The sequence below is a fragment of the Mus pahari genome, chromosome 20 (assembly GCF_900095145.1).
Source record: "Mus pahari chromosome 20, PAHARI_EIJ_v1.1, whole genome shotgun sequence".
NCBI lineage: Eukaryota > Metazoa > Chordata > Mammalia > Rodentia > Muridae > Mus > Mus pahari.
Window position 1 is genome coordinate 3,675,078 of NC_034609.1, and position 19,810 is coordinate 3,694,887.

The 19,810-nt window shown below is 47.0% G+C and overlaps 1 protein-coding gene across 3 annotated transcripts in view; it reads left to right on the forward strand.

The window, feature by feature from the left end:
* Window positions 1-19,810, forward strand: part of Znf827 (zinc finger protein 827) — a 174,289-nt gene that overhangs the window by 17,989 nt on the left and 136,490 nt on the right. For all 3 annotated transcript variants that reach the window (XM_021220257.2, XM_029532365.1, XM_029532366.1), the window contains exon 2: window positions 18,239-19,276. In XM_021220257.2, coding sequence (XP_021075916.1) covers window positions 18,239-19,276 — 1,038 coding nt within the window. The remainder of the gene's footprint in view (window positions 1-18,238; window positions 19,277-19,810) is intronic.

The following is a 19,810-nucleotide window of genomic DNA, read 5'->3' on the forward strand; positions in this document are numbered from 1 at the left end:
TCGTACAGACCCAAGGGCGGCAGAGATGCCTTCGTACAGAACCAATGCGACCTTTTCAAGCAATGTATATCAGATCTGAACGACACCAAGATCTTGCGGTGCCGAATCAAAACATTGCAACGAACTTTTCATGTCCACTACACTTAAATCTACTGCGCTGTCCTGTGTTTTGACTGGATGGTCATGCACATGACATCAGCACTGGACATTCCGGAAATATGGACTCCCTGAGTTACATAGATCTATAAAATGTTGATACATCTTATTGTAAATGTAAAAATTATTTATATCCCCAGAAATGTCTGGAAAAAGTCTTTAAAGTATGGTATTGGGAATCTGTCAAGTTCATAGTGTAGCAAACAGGTTTTCCAAAATTTTAATGGTTACTTGAAAGCATGAATCTTATCACTGGCTAAAAATACTGTCAGCCTTTCCTTGAAGTATCAGCTTGACTTCGTTCATTTCCAAGAAATGGTCTGCCAAAGGCCCACATTTGACTGACTGTAATTTGTTAGTTATCCTTTCAATTAAAAGTAATACGCCATGAAAAGGCGACCTGCTGGGCTCCTAAGCAAACAGTTATGTGTCCTTTTCCTGAGCACAACAACAGACCGCAGCACAGAAGGACCTGTCATTGCATTCAATATTATATTACTTACAACAGCAAAAAGATATTTGTTCCAGGGTCAATTTTCAATAAAATGAATAATTTTTACTCCGTTGTCAGATATTCTTAAGTGAAATCAGCACAGGTTTTTCTGTCCCCATCACACCCTGTCTATGTATGTATGTATGTATGTATGTATGTATGTATATACGTATGTCTGTGTATGTATGAATGTATATATGTATGTCTATGTATGTCCATGTATGTATGTGTGTGTATGTATGTGTATGTATGTATGTATGTATGTATGTATGTCAGGGTCTTACTAAGCTATGTTCAAAATTAACTCACCAGTTAATTTACCTTTCTTCTGTAAATACAAATGTAACATTGCTGGTCTGTGAAGATGTGTCATGTTTAGCCAATGGCATCCTGGCTCCTCTGTTGGCGGGGGATGTTTCTGATCATCACCTGCCTGGTTAGTTTTTGGTCAACTTGTTGAAAGCTAGAGTCATTTGATGAGAGGGAAACTTGATTGAGATACCGCCTCCTGTAGCCTGACCTGTGGGGCGTTTTCTTCATCAGTGAAGACTGGGGAAGGCCCAGCCCACTGTGGGTGGTGCTGTCTCTGGGAAGGTGGTCCTGGGTGGAATAAGAAACCAGGCTGAGCTAGCAATGAGGAGAGGTTCAGTAAGCAGCACCCCTGAGTGGCTCGACTTCAGTTCCTGCTCCGGAATCCTGCCTCAACTTCCCTCAGTGGATTCAGACTCCGCATCTGGAAGTCGAATAAGCCCTTTCCTCTCTCAAGTTGCCTTTGGTCATGGTGATGCCATCCACGCCGCTCATTTACCTTAGAGGATTCATCGTTATGGAGAAGAGATGGTTCAGCTAGAACCTGAAAACCTGAGCATGCATCTGGTTTTCTTTCACCATCTTCCTCCCTGGGTTGTGCTCCTCACAGTTCCAATGCACCTCAGGTGCACCCTCTCTACACTATAGTCCCCACACTACAGTCACCAGCCTCACTGACATTTCCGTGGTAATTCTAGAAGTCTCCACGCCCCACCCCCTGCTGCTGCCATAGTGTGTGCCCTCACTCTTTCTCCTGTCCATGGCAATTCTAGAAGTCTCCACGCCCCACCCCCTGCTGCTGCCATAGTGTGCTCTCACTCTTCTCCTGTCCGTGGTATGTGGAAGAGTGGACCCCTCTTGCCACGTTTTTACTTAACTTCCTACTTCCCCTATTCCTGGGTGTAGGATCCGTCCTTCATGCTGCCACCACAGGTAGGCCTTAAATCCTGTAGGCATCAGCATGAAAAAGAAATTTGAACTTCTAGACCCTGAAGAGGCATTGTCGGAGCACCTGTACCCTTGTTTCAGGTGTGGTGTGACCCCTTCTGTTATCCGTACTTCACGCGTCCATCTCCTCTGCCTGATCACATTCTTTCCCTCATTTTGAGAGTGACCAGGTAACGGCTTGGCCTGATAATGTCTGCTTTTGCCTTCAGACACCAGAGAGGCTCTTGGTTTGTCTTTCCTCAGTAGTTACAGCTTCCGGGCAGAGTTAGGCGGACGTTTCTGGTTCACTTACTGTTGTGTGCTTGTTGCCGATAGAGGCTGAGCTTCTTATGAACATGGACTGTGAGTTCCTTTTGTTGTTGTTTTGTTTTTGTTTTTGTTTTCTTTTACTTGTTTTTGTAACAACCTAGTCTGCAGCAGGCGGGTAGTAAAGGAATTAATGAAGGGAGGGTGTTGAAAGCCAGTCATAACCAGCCTGGTCTACAAAGCACATTCCAGGACATCTAGGACTGTTAAGGAGAAACCCTGGCTGGGATGCTCCCCCTCTCCTCCTGAAATGTGACAAAGTAAAAGAGAAAATAGTACATGGAAAAAAAAGGGAAAAGGCCTGGCAGTGGTGGCGCAGGCCTTTAATCCCAGCACCTGGGAGGCAGAGGCAGGCGAATCTCTGAGTTCAAGGCCACCCTGGTCTACAGAGCAAGTTCCAGGACAGCCAGGGCTACACAGAGAGACCCTGTCTTGAAAAACCCAGAGAGAGGGCTGGCGAGATGGCTTAGAGAGTAAGAGCACTGGCTGCTTTTCCGAAGGTCCTGAGTTCAGGTCTCAGCAACCACATGGTGGCTCATAACCACCCGTAATACCGTAATGAGATCTGACGCCCTCTTCTGGCGCATCTGAAGATAGCTACAGTGTACTTATGTATAATAATAGATAGATCTTTAAAAATAAAATCCAGAGAGAGAGAGAGAGAGAGAGAGAGAGAGAGAGAGAGAGAGAATAAAAAGTCACATATGCAAAGATAGGAGTAGTTTTTGAAGTGGTTTTGTGAGCTGGCTTGGGAAGAAGGTGCTGAACACTGCCATGTGTATTCTCCTGAACGTGGCCAAGAGATGCCTGGAGAATATCATAGGCTTTAGGAGGAAGCTGGGCCAGGAGAGCAGAGGCGGTGACCCACAGCACAGGACCACTGCCTTGTGTGTGCAGGGGGGAAAGCCTGTGGCTGGAAGCCTCTGGCACTCTCTGAGGTGTAGATCTCTCTCCACTATTGCCTGTCGCTGCCTTTCTGTCCTCAGGCTGTGCCAGGATTGTGAGATTTTCCTGATGACTGGGCACATTTGGCATCTGGATCCTATAGTCTCTACCAACCAACAGTTTCCTGTCTCCTTTGGTTGAGATGACCATGACATAACGCAGAGAGCGACGTCTCAGTTATCTGACACTATGTCCACTTTGGCCAGATTCCTGGGTGCCCAGGAGGAAGGTTTAAGAGAAACCACAAAGAGCTATGTTAATGCCACAGGCTCTGCTGCTGTCATCCTGGTCCGCCTTCACAGTCAGGAGTCATAAGCTCTCCTAGAGAGAGAGGAACTTGCACGGATCACGTGGGTCTGATGCATAAGGAGCTGGGATTTGATGGTCCAGAGCTTTGTGAGTTCCCCTCGGGCACTCCTTTTCATACTTGTGGGTGGATGTCTTTAGAGCTATAGAAAACTTCCTGTGGCCTTGTTTACACCAACTTGGTCATTTCTTGAAGTTGTGTGTATAGTTAATTTATTTATTTACAGAAGAAAATCTTCAGTTGTCTGTGGAATGTTACTCCTCTGCTCTGACGTGTTCTTGTTCTTACCTGTAGGGTCAATTCAGGTGGAGAGGGAGTTCAGGCCACCTTTACACTCTGAGCCACCTTCTAGCCTGGTGTTTGTAGGTTTAAGAGCTTATTTAGGGCTGGGGTTGTAGCTTGGTAGTTAGACTGCTTGGATGCACATGAAATGTGTGCTCAGCACTGAGGAGGTGAAGGCAGAACGATCAGAAGCTGAAGGTCACCCTTGGCCTCATATTGATGCCAACCACGGGTATGTGGGGCCATCTGGGGGCGGGTTCATTTTGTCTGTCCGTCTGTTTGCGCAACCATCACCACCACCAACAAAAAATGGAATATGGAAAGAATGTCTACTCTGGCTACTCTGCTAGTAGCTTAGGTTGATCATAGTAACATAAAACAAAACAGGGCTTCCTCCCGGAGACTCTCAAACATACATGCTTAAAACATACATGCTCAAACATACATGCTTAAAACAAAGCATGACCAGGTGACGATATTCATGTCAAACTCACATCTCTCTGAAGAGCATCCTCCGTGGCCCAGAGCTTTCCCAGCTTCCTTTCCCAAGTCAGTTATCAATGGAGGATGAGCCATCCAATCAGAACCTTATACAATACTTGGCCAGGGCAGCTCACAGCAGGACTGTGAGCAGCTCTAAGTTCTTTAAGACAAAAAGAGATGACGTGTAGTTATCTACATACAAAAACAGAGGTATTTTATAGATTCTCCAAGGTGACAAAGAATTGACTGTAGGTGGTTACCATGTGAGTGTGCGAGTGCGTGCGCGCACACACACACACACACAAACACACATGAATGTTCTGTCTTAGAACATCTGCACTGTCGTTGAAGCTTACCAGAGGCAGCAATGGAGCTCACTCAACTGATCTTAACTCTCCCTTGGTACATTTCCAGAAGCATCAAGCTTTGTTGGGAAACAGAAAAATGCCCTCCCCCCCTCCCCCCCCGGAGCATCACTGCCAATGCCAGTAGACTTGAGAACAGTGCCAGTTTTCCATCAGGTGGGTACAGCAGAGCTGTCTCAGTGGATAACCCAAGTGGTTACAGAGACCAGAGAGGACAGGAGTCACACCCAGGAATCCTTTGTTTTGTTTTCTAAGACAAGCTCTCACTATGTGGCTCTAGCTGGCCTGGCCAGGAGCTCCCTATGCAGACGAGGATGGCCTGGGACTCAGAGAGATCCGCCTGCTGCAATGTGTGGACTACTATTCTCCACATCCAGAATTCCTCTGAGGCGAGGCAAAGAAAGCAGCTGGGTGTAGAAGTGTTCGCACAGCTGCAGGACACGCCGGCCCTTGGCCTCACCTTAGCTCGCTGACTGGTTGTAGTTTTTGTTGATTTTTGTAGGCTTTTGGCCTTTCATCCTTGACTCCGTATGCATGTGCCAGGAGGTGAGTGGAGAAAACAAGAGTGAAGCACGAGTTAAGAATACATTTGATTGCCTGATAGACGCACTGGCTGTGAGCCTGGCCCGAGTAAAGGTTAAAATTGTTGACCTACCTCCTAGCTGAGCGTTAGGTTTGCATTAGGTGTCCTCGTGATCCGTTGACAGGTATCATGGGGTTTTGTGCCCGACCAATGAAAACATGGTTTCCTACCATCAATGGTGCTTTTGGGGACTGGTGTAGGTGGTAGAGTGTCTCCTCCTATCTTTTGTCCGTATTTTGTGCCACTAAACGCAAAGCACAAATCAATTTTTTCTCTTCTCTCTTGCTAAATTGTTTCCCTTCCATGGCTCTTTCCCTCTTGTATGCATGTAGTAAACTTTTAGGAAATAAAGGTGTGCAATGTGCTGTTTTCCTTTACCGGACTGAAGGACTTGGGCAGGTTTCCATATAAGGTACACCATCAGGCCCCTGCTGTTGGGACACACCCACAAATAACTTGAGCATTTCATGCATAAGATGATTTCAGTGCATAGCCGTTTATCTATCTATGGGATGCTATTTCTCAGACTATGGAGTGCTGATTGTGTTGTTAGGGTCTTTTTTTCTGGTTAAGTTCTTTTTTTTTTTTTTTTAATCTATTAAGGATTTCCTGGTGATTTCGGTCATTTTGTAATTTATTGCCCATCTTATAACAGGTATTGGTAATATTAGGGTGAAAACATTTATACAAGAGGAAATAAAAGTCAAGGAAGCAGGTAATTGACCCATTTATCAGCCCTAGCAGATGATGTCTCTGATAACAACCTGGTAGCCATAGTGAATTTATTTCTGATTGCTTGAGGGAACAGAGTCTATATGCTTTCTGTGCATATAGAGGTGCACGAGAGGGTAAAGGAGAGGGCAGTCTATTCAAACTAAGCAAAACAGTTGGGCTTCTGGCCTGGCCTTTTGGTAAGTGGATTCACACAGTGTTTTAAACCAGCCCTCCGATGTGTGTTTGCTACAGTTATGTAAGGCTGAGTGAGCCTTCTGCTGCGGCTGGTTGGTTATCAACAGGTACCAAGAGGCTTCACATACGAATTTCTTTTTCTAAATCCTTTGCTTGAATGATATTTGGAAATGTGGGGTGTGTGTGGAAACATGTTAGCCTGTTCATTTCATATAGCCTCAGCGGGTCAGTTCTGAGCAAAAATAGCCACCTTAGCAGAGGTGGCATTACTAAGCATGAGGGTTAGTTCTAATTGTCAGCTTGACACAATCTAAGGTCATTGGATTAGTTGGTCTGTGGCCTTGTCATGGAAGGATTTTCTTATTTGTGTTAATGGAGGTGGGAGACCCCATCTGGATGTGGGTGGTACCATCTCATGGGCTGGGCACTGGATGAAGGGAGGCTGGAAGGGGCTGAGCTCCAGTGGACGTGCATTCTGATTGTCCTCCGTCCTTGACTGTGGGCATGATGTGACAGCTGTGTCAGGTTCCTGACCTCTCCGAATTGATAGATCATCACCTGGAATTGTGAGTCAAATGAACATTTCCTTTCATGGTTGCTTTTGTCCAGGGATTTTTATCACCTCAATAGGAGGCAAAATGGAGACACTGGGGGTACAGCTTTGAATTCATACATGAAAAAAAATCATAGGAGCATCCATTTTTTTTGAAAAAGATGTATTTATTTCTAAGTGTAGGAGTGTTCTGTTTGTATGCACCTGTGTGAACCATGTGCGTGCCTGGTGCTTGCACATTGTATCTGGAGCCAAAGTTACAGATGCTTGTGAGCTGCCATATGGATGCTGGGAACTGAACTTTGGCCCTCTGGGAGAGCAACAAGTGGTCCTAACTGCTGTGTCATCTCTCCAACACCCAAATGAGCATCCTAAGAGTGTTACTTTTCTGGGGCTGCCATAACAGGGTATCATAAACTAGTGGCTTTACATTTAGCTTTAAAAAACTACCTCTCTCTCTCTCTCTCTCTCTCCTCTCCCTCATGTGTGTGTGTGTCTGTCTGTGTGTGTGTGTCTGTGTGTGTCTGTGTGTGTGTACAGTCATGAATACATGTTTGCCATGGCATGTGTGTGTGTGTGTGTGTATCTGTCTGTCTATCTGTCTGTGTGTATCTGTGTGTGTGTACAGTCATGAATACATGTTTGCCATGGCATGTGTGTGTGTGTGTGTGTATCTGTCTGTCTATCTGTCTGTGTGTATCTGTGTGTGTGTACAGTCATGAATACATGTTTGCCATGGCATGTGTGTAGAGGTGAGGGAAATTTGCAGGACCTAATTCTCTCCTTCCACCCTTCAGGTTTGGAGGATCAAAATCAGATCCGTCCACCTTGGCAGCAAGCTCCTTTGTCCACTGAGCCATCTCACCAGTCCAAAGTAGTGTTTTAAATAACTTTAGTTCTGGAAGTTGGACATTCATTCATGGTCAGGGAGTCAGTGGGGGCAGTGTGCCTTCTGAAGGCTGTTGAAGAGCTAGCTCATGATTCTGTTCTAGCTTCTGGAAGCTCTGTGGCTTGTGAGAACCTACTTACAGCCTTTAGTGGTGTCTCCCTGAGCATGTATGCTTCAGAGTACAAACTTCCTGTTTATAGGGACCTGTCATCTTAGTTCTGGGAGTCACCCTAATGACTTCACATTAACTTGATCATGTGAAGAGGCCTGTTCATGTGTATTGGGGTTGCTTGGTGTCTGAACGTCTCTTGAGCACAGTTCATCCTCTGACATCAGTTATTTATTCCTAGTTTGCACACAGTTTAATTACAATGACTTTAGTTGTGTATGTTATGTGTGTGGTGGGGATAGTGTGATCGACATGTCTGTAGACGTCAGAAGATGACCTTTGGGACTCTTTTCTTCCCTTCTGCTAAGTGTGTCCCAAGGATCAATCTCAGACTTGGTGGCAGGCTCATTTATGTCATGTCACTTTGTTGGCCCTGCACACAGTTTTAATGAGTCGAGTGATTTTTTTTTTTTTTCGCTTATCAAAGACAATAACCACAAATTTAGAGGAAAGGGCCTCTGTCTTGGATCAGTTGAGAACCCCGAATCTTCAAAAGGACTATTGAAGCAAGAATCATCACTTGAAATCCAAAGGTAGGGGTGGAGGAGATGACACACTAGCTACACAAAGACGAGGAATTTAGCTCCTCAGTGCCCACATGAAAGCTACAGTGCTGCTTGCTGGGAGCCCCAGCGCTGTGGAACAGAGACAGGAGGATCCCTAGGCCCATATCAGCCAAAGCACTGAACCCCAGGGTCTCACAAATAGGGTGGTCATGGAGGGAGGAAGACGGGCATTGTCATCCTCTGGCTTCCACACCTGCATGCACGGGTTGTGCGAGCACACAGGCACATATATCCACCTCCATGCTCCACAAATCCACAAGTGCTTGAAGCCAGTTAATTAATATAGGTGTAAGACAATGATAATCTATGGAGTTCCTGAGACACGCCTGTGTAATTGAAACACAAAGGTAATCTCAGCTTGTTAATGGTTTTGTTTGGAGTGCACACATTCTAAAATCCAGCTAAAATGAAATGCTAAAAAAAATACTATATATTTGGTGATCTTTTGGTAATATTTTTATGACCTGAAAAATTTTATTTTTGCCACAGTCCTCCTAAAGTTGTGCTTTTCAACTTGGTTTTGTCGCTCAGTGAGAGCGCGTGCCTAAGCCGTTATGCTCTTCGAACTGTGGTTGCACAAGAAATTTGCTGACAAGCATCAGGTGAACACTGTGGTAGCAGGTGTATCCTATGGGCTCCATTCGTTCACTCAGTAGAGATTTCCCGGGAACCTGCTCTGCGCCAGGGTTTGCTCTAGAATTCACCACTCACTGAAAGATGATAGAAAGGCTCCATGATGTTGTAATGAGACCTGGGTTGCGTGGGGACTCTGGATCTTCTGTCGTGGCTTTGTTAGTCAGCTGAGGGATCTCCCGCACACTGTTGTCCTGTCTCTGGGCCCCAGCCATTAGAACTGGGTTTCCAAAATCATAAAACAGATTTTGAGTTCACAAATTGTCTTTGAAGTTATATTGGACAAGTCTGGAAACTTGTCTGTGCTTTAGCTGAGGTCTCTGAAGACAATGGTCACGGGACTGGCGGCAGTCTGCTCTCTGGTTGAGAACAGCAGTGGCCATGAAGCCACCATCATTGAACCCATGGCATTCTGCTTGTGTTCACCTAAGTTCTCTGCTGTGGTCGTTTTGTTGTTGAGATAGCGTTTATGCAGCAGGCTGGCCTGGAGCTCTAGAGCCTCGTGCCTGTACCTCCCGAGTGCTGGGATCACAAGCTCAGTACCACAACACACAGCATGTCGTATGTTCTCATTTCTCCAAGTAGATGGCTTTCCACAGGCACACGAAGCATCTTGAGGATATGTTTTTCTTGGAGCCTTGTGGGAAACACCCAGTATTATTAAGGAAAGAGACAGAGCTCTGTGTAGGATGCAGAATTTGTAAAAATGCTAACTAAAGACCTTTGGGGTTTCCAGGAGGGACTTGTACCATCAGTCCTGGTTACCTCGTGTGGGCGGGGTGGGGCAAGGGACTGTCTTCTCTTGCCTGGGAAGGGAACTTGGGTGTGTGTGGGGGGGGGTGGGAAGCTTGCAAAGAAGGTTCTTTTCTTCGTTCTATTTGACTCACTATTTTTACAGTATTGTAGATTCTCACTTTGAAGACAGGTTCTATTATCAATAGATAGAGCCTCTCCAATCTTACAGCCATCTTCCTTTCCACTCATGCCTTTGAGAAGTAATAACTGAAGACCTACTTTGTACTTGGCACTGTTCCAAGAGATGGGGACACGGCTACACATGAAACAAAGTCTTGACCTGCTCTCCCCATTGTTGCTTGAGGGAGACATGAGGACATGAGGACGTTGGACACTGGCCACGTGAACAGTTGGGAGAGAAAGGGTTTCTGACAAAGAGATAAACAGTCACAAGGTCCCATGGCAGAGCTTACGTCCAAGTGAGTGCCTGGAAATGATGTCATGGGTATAGAGGTCATATAGGGCTTTGAGGTGTGGGATTGGAGGCCTTGTTTGAGGCTGGGAATGACATTGTCTTGAGAGCTTTAGTCTGGCTGCTGGGTGAGACTCCTAACCAGAACAAAACTGCTTCTGTGGCCTTGGCAATGTCCACTAAGGGGGTCTTGGTAGAAATAGAGAAGATGGCCAAGGACCCGTGTACAGAAGAGAGAACCAATAGAATCTGTGAGTGGATGAAGTATGTGATAGGAATATTGAGAGGAAGCTGGGGGGTTGGGTGGGGGTTCTAAGTCATTGTCTTGGAGATGTAGAGGGGGCTGGCCCTTTCTGAGATGGCTGTTTTGATGGAGGAGCTGTCTGGTTGCTTGGCCGTGGGAGGGTGTGTCCAGGCTCTTTCTCCGAGTACGTGGAACCTGGTGTACTAACTAGGTTGGAATTCATTTCAAAGACCAGGTATGGTGTCACTCCTGGTGTGCTCATTTTTGTTACGTCTTTCCACCAAGAGGATTTACATCATAATTTGCAGCCAGTGCTGTGTCTGATTCCTGGTCTGCCCCAGTATCCCCTCTGCAGTCTCAAGTGTGGGCTTCTCCCAGGCTGCCTCTCCGCTGCACTGGTATCAGGAAGCTGGTTGTCTCCACTACCCTGCCAGTCCCTAAGTTTTCCTCTTGGCCTGGCTGACAGCTGTGTCGTCTCTGAACCTTTGTCCGGGGAACCGGTGGGGCCTTTATCTCGGACATAGAACACCAAGCCCTGAAGACCTACAAGGTCCCCCCATTTCAGGGCCACGTGGTATCAGGAGTATCCTCAGGCTCTCAGGCCAGAGGGATAATTTAGACTTTGGCAGATGAAGCCAGCCCCACTACAGATATGTTTTGTGTTCACATCATAAAACTGGTGGAGAGCAGATCTGGATGCCACAGAAGAAACTTATTAACCGCCATAGAGTGGGTGGGTAGCTTTCGTCTTCCTGGCACCTCTTGCCGGGCCTTTCTTCTGTGATCCACATTGAGCCTACTAGGTCCCACCCTCTGGCTTCAGCGATAGGCCTAGGGAGGGGAGCATGACCATCAGCAGGCCAATCAGAAGAGGAAAGACCTTTTACTCCTGGAGAGAGAAAATCTAGGTAGCCCACAGCCGGGTTTTTTGCCTCTTGTGAAATGTGGTCCAGGGAACTTCTAAAGGCAAAGGAGAATGTTCCCTGATGGTCCTTGCAAAAATCCTATCAGATCTCAGCCCTGTTGTGGCCTCACCTTCAGCGGTACAATCCTCATGGAGAAAAGCGTTCTTCGTGCTCTGTAGTCCTGAGGTTCACCACCACCAGCTCATGATCTTCGAGCATGGAGCAGGGTCTCCATGGAGCAACTGACTCCCAACATCTGTTGTCGAGTGCCATGGTATCTTAAGCTTGTGGATGAGAGGGGATCAGCGGTGATGTTTACCTTTGGTGAATCAATAGTAGTGTGGTTTTTAAATGGGAAGAATACAGAATCTAGACATTTTTGCCTCGTCAGGTTAGTTTATCCACACATACTAGCACCACCTTATCCAAAAAAGACATGTTTTATTTTGGTTGTTAGCAGCGGAATGCCCTGTGTGTGGATGGTCTTTCAATATCTATCTCTGTCTGCACCATCAAAACGAACTGCTCCCATTTTCCCCTAGCACAATATTGGTGGAATCCCTTTTGGTGGTGGCAGCCTTATGACGTAAATGCTTGTCCAGTCTCCTCTCCACCATATACACTGTAGGGCTTGACTTTGGGTCACGTGAATTCTGAGAACATTCCCTTATATGTTTGTTGTGTTAGTTAAATCAGTATTAGTAGGGGTTTGGCTGTTTGTAGAGTACACCCCACTCTTAGCCCCCACAAAACCCCAGTTTCATCATCAGTACCATAGACTGGCTACAATGACAAACTTCTGCAATCCTAGCATGCAGAAAGGGGAGTCAGGAAGAAGTTATTCTTGGCTACACAGCAAGGGTCCTACTATGCCTTTCTGTGATCAAATGTCTTGATCAAAACCAGTTTAGGGGGGAAAGGGTTTATTGCAGCGTATAGTTCCAGGTTACATCCCATGGCTGCAGAGAAGCCACAGTGCACATGCTTGAAACAATTGCCAGCCTTATTCACGGTGGAGATCAGAGAGAACAAACACAGGCATGCTCACTTGCAGCACGACTTCTATACTCACATATGGTTCTGGATCCTCTGCCTAGGAAGTGGTGCTGCCCATAGTGGCCTGCTTCTCCCATATCAATTAACTTGATTAAAACAACCCCATAGCCATGCCCACGGACTGACTCCATGTAGAAAAATTCTTATTGAGACTGTCTTCACAGGTGGTTCTAGGCTGTGTCGAGTTGACAAGTAAACCTAACCATCACAGTGAATTTGAGGTCAGCCTGGAATATCTCAGAGCCTGCCTCAAACAAATAAAACCCCCTAAAAATAAGCAATAACATTGTTTTTTGCTAGTAGCCTTTGTAGTAACAGCTCCTCCAGCCCTACACATCACTTCTGTATGATGTCTCATGGAAAAGCTGGCTGTTTGATTTGCAGCAAGTATCACGGGTACAGTTGATAATGCCGATAGAGATATGTAACCTTGGACAGCAGTCCTAGATATTTACCTCAGATGCATATTAGGTGGAAAGGGACGTGGATGATCTTAGGAGGGAAATGAGCTCGTTGGTACGTAGCAGGTGAACATGCCCGTGAGAGTGTTACAGAGACATTCACTGTTGACCCAAGCCAACCTCTGATAGTCCTGCAGGGCTGGTGGACCCATGTGTGTGTGGCCCACTGGCAGGTATGGTATATAAGCAGATTGAGGAATGGGGCTTACAGGTTTCTATCTGCCCTTGCTTCACCATAACTCAAACGCTGGAACTAACAGGCTTTTTGTATATGTTGTCTGTCCACCCGCTCTCCATCCTTCTAAAGGAGGAGGCCCTGAGCTGACTGTCAGCCCAGTTAAGTGCACCAAATGAAAACTTTCCAACTTTGAGACAGTGAGGTTCAGAGGCATTCTTTTCTGAGGACAGAGAAGAGTTCTAGATATCGACTTACCCGATTGCTGCTTGAGAACTAAATTATAAATAAATGCTTTAGGTGGTGGAAGTTTGTTTTGTTTTACTCACAGTGTAGAGACAGAACTGAGTCTGACTTTCACTCCACGATTGCACTATGTTTCTTCTTCTTTCTTTGACTTTCTGATTTTTCGAGGTGACATACAGACATGAACACGCATGTGTGCACGCATACTGTTGTGTTAAATCTGACGAGAAACAGTGCAAACCTGACAGACTAGAGATTGTTGGAGAAATAACAATGAAAACAACTTCTTTTTTTAGAGGTTAAAAACAGTGTGTGTACTGGAGTTATTTGCATTGGCCATTCAGAGGCTTCCCCGTGCGCACGCGGGCAGGCGGGATGCCTTGGCTGGGAAGCCTAGGAGGCCGCAGGAAGCCTTGCCAGGACCTTGTCCAGCTTCACTGTTTCCTAGGCTGATTTCATGCTGCTTGACAGATGGGAAGATGGAGGTGTCTTGAGAGTCAGGAGTGCCCTGCCCTGCACTTTGTGGCACCCAGCAGGTCCCTCCTCTAGACAGCAGTGGCACAGCATATAACATGCCTGCCAGTGGAAGTCTTTCCTCATGATATACAGGGACAAGGGTTCCCTGCAGCTGGAACAGTAGTCTCTGTGAACCCCTGCTTCACAGCATTCAATGAAAATACAGGGGAGCCCACAAATAAAAGGACAAATAATAACAAATAATTTATATCTGTGGGGAAACCCCTCACAGTCTTGTAAATAGAAAATGATTTTGATTTTCCCCAACTTCTTTAAGTCTTCACATATCTTAAATGCACTTTTCTAAAGGCCTCTGTGCTTTTCGTTTGACCTAAGGATGCTTGAATAATTTGAGCTGTGTCTCCTCTCGAATACCTGCTCTTCCTCATTTGAGGGGATGTGTTCAGATTCTGGGATCGTTTGAATAGCTCTGACTTCAGAACTGTCACCTTCAGGGAAGTGATTGTGTTGTTAGTACTCGGAGTTCTCCGGGGGGAAACAAAACCAACAGGATGGTTGTACACCACAAAGGTGACTTATTAGACTGGCTTACATGATACTTCCTGGGTAGTTCAGCGATGGCTGTCTTCAGGCTGGAGAGGCTGAGAATCGAGTAGCTGCTCAGTACACAAGGCTGGATGGCTCAGCAGTCCTGCCCGGAACTGAAGGCCGAGTAGAGCATCTCCTAGAACGTGGATCTTTGATCCATACTAAAAGGCCGAGAAGTTAGGGTCCATCACCAGTCAGGGAAGGCAGCAGCAGCAGCAGCAACCACAAGGCCAGTGTAATCACCACCAAGGGTGAAGTCAGGCAGGCAAAAACAGCTTTTCCCTCACACCCTTTTCAGCCAGTTCTTTCAGGGAACACTCTCATGGACCCCCCCTCAGAGCTGTATCCCTTAGTTAATCTCAGATCCAAACAAGTTAATGACAAAGATTAACTCTCACAGAGATTAATGGAGTGCTACGGTCTTTGTATCCCAGTTTTGGGATAGTTCAGGGGAACATGTATCTCTGTGATTGTGTCTGATAGGAATGGGTGATTGTATGCCTGAGAAACACACACAGGCATTTAGGGGCATACACCAACCACTCTGTGAAGCCTTTGCTCACTTGTAACGACTGTTTGGGGTCATATTTTGGCAAAATTGGGAGGATGGTCTTATGTGGCAGTTTCAGCTGTGTGTCCCACTTTTTGTCTTCTTCACTCCTAGATAGGATCGGTCTGATTGGGTAACTCCCTTAGCTTCTGGCCCACTCCGCTACTTCAGAGGGGATATTATTCCACCTGGAGGATGTGGAGGGGCTTGGGAAATGTAGCCATGTTTTGGCCCTTTGCTACTAGATGTACAAAATTCCTTAGGCAGGTAGGTCAACTTTTGACTGCCATGACAAGGAAGAGGCAGGAAGGGACTGGAGACATAGAGTAGAGTGTACAGGGTCCTCTCCTCAGGCTGACAGTCTCCAGATAGGGAGCAAATGGTAGTTATGTGGGATGACCCCTTGCTCATTCAACTAATGGGAAGATGCTTGAGGGTGTCTGGCAGGGCAGCCAGCCTCTAACGACTCATCAGAACCCATCCTGGAGGCCCTGTGGTGTACTTGATGGTAAGCAGAGAAGCCCTGGGCCAGGTGTCCGGAGATTTGGGTCCTTGGTTCTGATGTTAGTAGTAGGTAGCCCTAAGGTCTTGAGTTAGCTGGTTTTCTTTAGTGTATCTCTTCATCGCAGTAAAATGACAAGAGAGGACACCTGTCTGCAACTTTTTAGGTTGTTAGAACCCTCATTTCATGGATCTTCCTAAGGTCTAGTTGACCCTCAATGTGCTGGCTCAGGGCCAGCCTGGAGTATCTTAGTGCTTCACCAGTGTGAAAAAGAACTCAAGCACTACCTTTTAGATCATGTGTTGTTCTGTTCACTGGTAGAATGTGTCTAACGATCAAAGAAGAGTCAGCTAGTTCTTATTATAATGATTCTTCAAACGTTTTACGTTTCTTGCTGTTTATAGTAGAGATGCTGTGTTGTTGTTGTTGTTTCTGTGTTGTTATTATTATTATTATTATTATTATTATTTTGAAGTATAAGATACTTAATCTGAAATCTAGGCAAGTAGTTTTCGAAAGACATAAAGTTGTTGGGGTTAATAGTGACTGCTTGAGGAGTAGTTACAAAAAACAAACACCCCTGCTCCTGGAGGCCATTGGGGTCCAGATCACCAGAGATTTCAGGACAGATGAAAAATGCAGAAATCAACTGAGAAAGGGGAAACGTGGCAAATGGCGGGGAACCAGACTGGTCGTTACAGAGAAAATGCAATTTTAGCATTTTTTTAAAGCAAATTCCATTTGATATTTTACATTTTCTAGATAACTTAATAAAGAACCTGGGGAAGAAGTTGCACCTAGTGTGGAAATGTGTTATCAGCGACAGCTCCTCTCTGGACAGCACGGGAAGAGCAATGGCTTGTAGTTCCTCCTGTAGTTGCAATCCTGCAAACAAACAGGGCAGGATGGCTTGGAGCCTACTGCCAGTCTCCAAACACTTGTGGCACTCTGCGGGGAACCAGGCTCCCTGCTAGGCTCAAAGTGGGGACTGTAGGTAAGGGCACATAACCTGCCTCCAAGGAGCACCCTTTTAGAAGGGAAGAGGGGAATGGGTCTCTTAGAGTGATGCGAAGCAACTATCAACAAAGTGTTAAACAATATCCTTGGAGTCTGGCCGCCAGCTGTCACTTGAAGGAAACATGTCCATCCCTTCCCATGCTCCAGTTTCTGAGGCGATCTTCTGATTCATTCTTATACCTACAGCCGGTTTTTGACGAGGCAGCCAGGGCAATCAATTCATTGGCATCATAAGCCACCACGCCCTGAGGTCCCTGCCCATAGAGGCTTCCTCCAGTAGCTTCCGATTTTTCTAGCTTCACATTCACAGCATGTTACTGATCTGCATGTGACATATTCTCACTCATTCACAAACGTCCTCAAGCAGACACTGCCCCTTAGACTTCCCTTCCGTGCTCCACACTGCACTCACTGTGCATGTGCGAACATGCGCACATGCCCTTATCACAGTGGCTCCTCCCTCTGCAGGCCTGGGTCACTCTCCGAAGCTCCACTTCTCTTTTAAGTGTTTGCTCAAAAGTCACCACCTCAGTGAGGGACCCTGCCACCTTGTTTAAAATTGCCTGTGGTCCATCCCTCCTGCCTACAGCATCCTCCATGAAGTATAGTTTAACATTAGTTCTTCTCCGATGAAGTGAGAGCTCCAAGGAGGCAGGTCATTATTTTGCTAATTGTTGTTCAATTTAGAGCAGTCCGAATAATGTCTGGCACATATTTAAGCACACTGTAGTTATTTGTTGAATGAGTGAGTAAGAAGGAGAGATTAATTCTGTGGATCAACTGGAAGAAAAGAACCTTTGGAGCTAGGCATGAAAGATGATGGGTTGCCTTTGTTGGACCTAAGCATGAAGGATGATGGGTAGAATTTGGCCGTCAGCCTCTCTGGGAAAGTACCATTCAGATAAAAGTCACAAAGGTGAAAATGCGGCGGCACTCACCCGAGTTCTTGGAATGTGACATTCCACCTGACTGGCACGTGGGGAGGGTCGCAGCGGCGGCAGATTTGTATATTCATAGATAGAAAATAACTCCTGAGAACTTGTAGTGGTGTAAAGGAGCAGATTCCTCGTCATTACCCCTAACTACACGGCAAGAAAGCTGGCGACTGAAACCAGAACACTGGCACATGAGCTGTACACATAACCCGCTCCCTCCACTAATGCAGACAAGATCTGATTTTTACTGAGCACTTCTCTGTTTTCAAAACACGGTCACATGCTTATTGGAACTTAAGCTTCATAACTGGCCAACAGAGTGTGGCAAGTAGTGTTTACATGTTCAGAGGAGCTTTATCAAAAGCTGAATTGCATTGCTACACTGGAGGGAATGGGGCTGCAAACCTCCTAGGTGATAGGCCTGAGGTCACTGGGTTAGGACTGGGGTGGGGAGGAGGGGGAGGGGCAACAGCTTCCTGGCTCTGCCAAGCTCCTTTCTGGTCTGCACTGTCCAGTGCTGATGTTTACAGGGCTTCAAGCTTTATTTTGTTTTCCCTATATAGCCCTGGCTGTCCTGGAACTCACTTTGTAGACCAGGCTGGCCTCGAACTCAGAAATCCGCCTGCCTCTGCCTCCCGAGTGCTGGGATTAAAGGCGTTCACCACCACGCCCGGCAGCAGTGGGCTTTTTATCAAGCCACTTTTCTCTGAGAGTGTTTTTCTCCTCTTTCTCTAGTTCAGTTCGTACTAAATCACTGCTTAAAACGAGAGACTCGTATCGTGAGCTAACTTTTTTTTTTTCTTTTGTCTTTGTTTAGCATGTTTACCTTGAGTCAGCTCTGGTGTTGCTGGCTTTGGTGTGGTTCTCGGGTGGACAGGAAGAGTGTGCATGTCATCGCCCCTCCCCCCACCCCCTTTGAGCGTCTCAGTGAACTGGCGGTTCTCTTTGGGAGTAACCTGGTCTTCTTGATTCCCTCCAGATGTTAGTGGGCAGGACGAGGCGGAGGGAGATTTCAGCGAAGGAGAGCAGTGGTACGGGAACTCCTCTGAGACTCCGTCAGAAGCGTCCTATGGAGAGGTCCAAGAGAACTATAAGCTGTCCCTGGAGGACCGGATCCGAGAGCAGTCCACATCCCCCGACACCTCCCTGGGCAGTGCCACCCCCAGCAGCCACACGCTGGAGCTGGTGGCACTTGATGGTGAGGTTCTCCGAGACTCGCTGCAGTGTCAAGGTCACCTTTCACCCGGAGTGTCCTCTGTGTGCGATGATGACCCACCTAGTTCCAATAAACCTCTGAGCAGCAATTTGAGGCGGCTGCTGGAGGCCGGGTCCCTCAAACTCGATGGCACAGCCAATGGCAGGGTGGAGTCTCCCGTGAATGTCGGCCCCAGTCTGTCATTTTCCCCTCCGTCCCACCATGCCCAGCAACTCAGTGTCCTGGCCAGGAAGCTGGCGGAGAAGCAGGATCAGAGTGACCAATTCACCCCAAGTAACCGTTTCATATGGAATCAAGGTAAGTGGTTGCCGAACTCAACCACCACCTGTGGCCTGTCCCCTGACTCCGCCATCCTCAAACTGAAAGCCGCAGCCAATGCTGTTCTGCAGGACAAGTCTCTGTCCCGGACTGAGGAGAGCCTGAGGTTTGAGTCCTTTTCCTCCCCGTTCAGCTCGCAGTCTGCCAGCTCCACCTTGGCGGCCTTGTCTAAGAAAGTGAGCGAGAGAAGTCTGACTCCGGGTCAGGAGCACCCGCCTCCTGCCAGCTCTTTCCTGTCATTGGCCTCCATGACCTCCTCCGCAGCCCTTCTGAAAGAAGTGGCTGCCAGGGCCGCGGGTAGCCTTCTGGCTGAGAAGGCATCCTTATTGCCTGATGACCCTCTACCACTGCCGCCTTCTGAGAAGAAGCCAGAAAAAGTCACCCCGCCCCCTCCCCCACCTCCTCCGACAGCGCAGCCGCAGTCCTTGGAATTATTGCTACTTCCAGTTTCCAAGGGAAGAGTCTCCAAGCCCTCCAATTCAGGTATGGAATCTTGTTCAGCCACACCGCTGTTCTCTCTGACTGTGTAAACTGCCCACCACGTCTTCCTCCTCTACCCTTTCATTGGCGTTGGGGGTGGGGGAGCTTCCCATCCAAGACGAGTCAGAAATCAAAAAGCAAGACCACAACAAAATACTTAAAATGGACTGCATAATAGCCTTCCGTGTGTGTGCCACACAAAGCCTTCACAAATAGCCGTGGTTTTGAAAAGTAATGAATAATCTTAGCGACGTGCAGTAGACTCCCTCCCTTTCATGCGCCCTCCCCACCCCCACCCCCACCCCTTACCAAGTTCAGACTAGGTCCATACCAGATACATTTAATGGGGGAGATCAAAGCATCCTTGTCAGAGTGCAAGGCGTCAGGGGACCGCAGAGGGGAAACACTGCTTTAGAAACAGTGGCCAGGAGAGGCCTGCTGGCTCCGGCACAAATGGACTTTTGTATAATCAGTATAACTGCTCTGCCCTAGTTGATCACAGCGTACACCTTTATGTTAGGATTCTTATTACGGTTT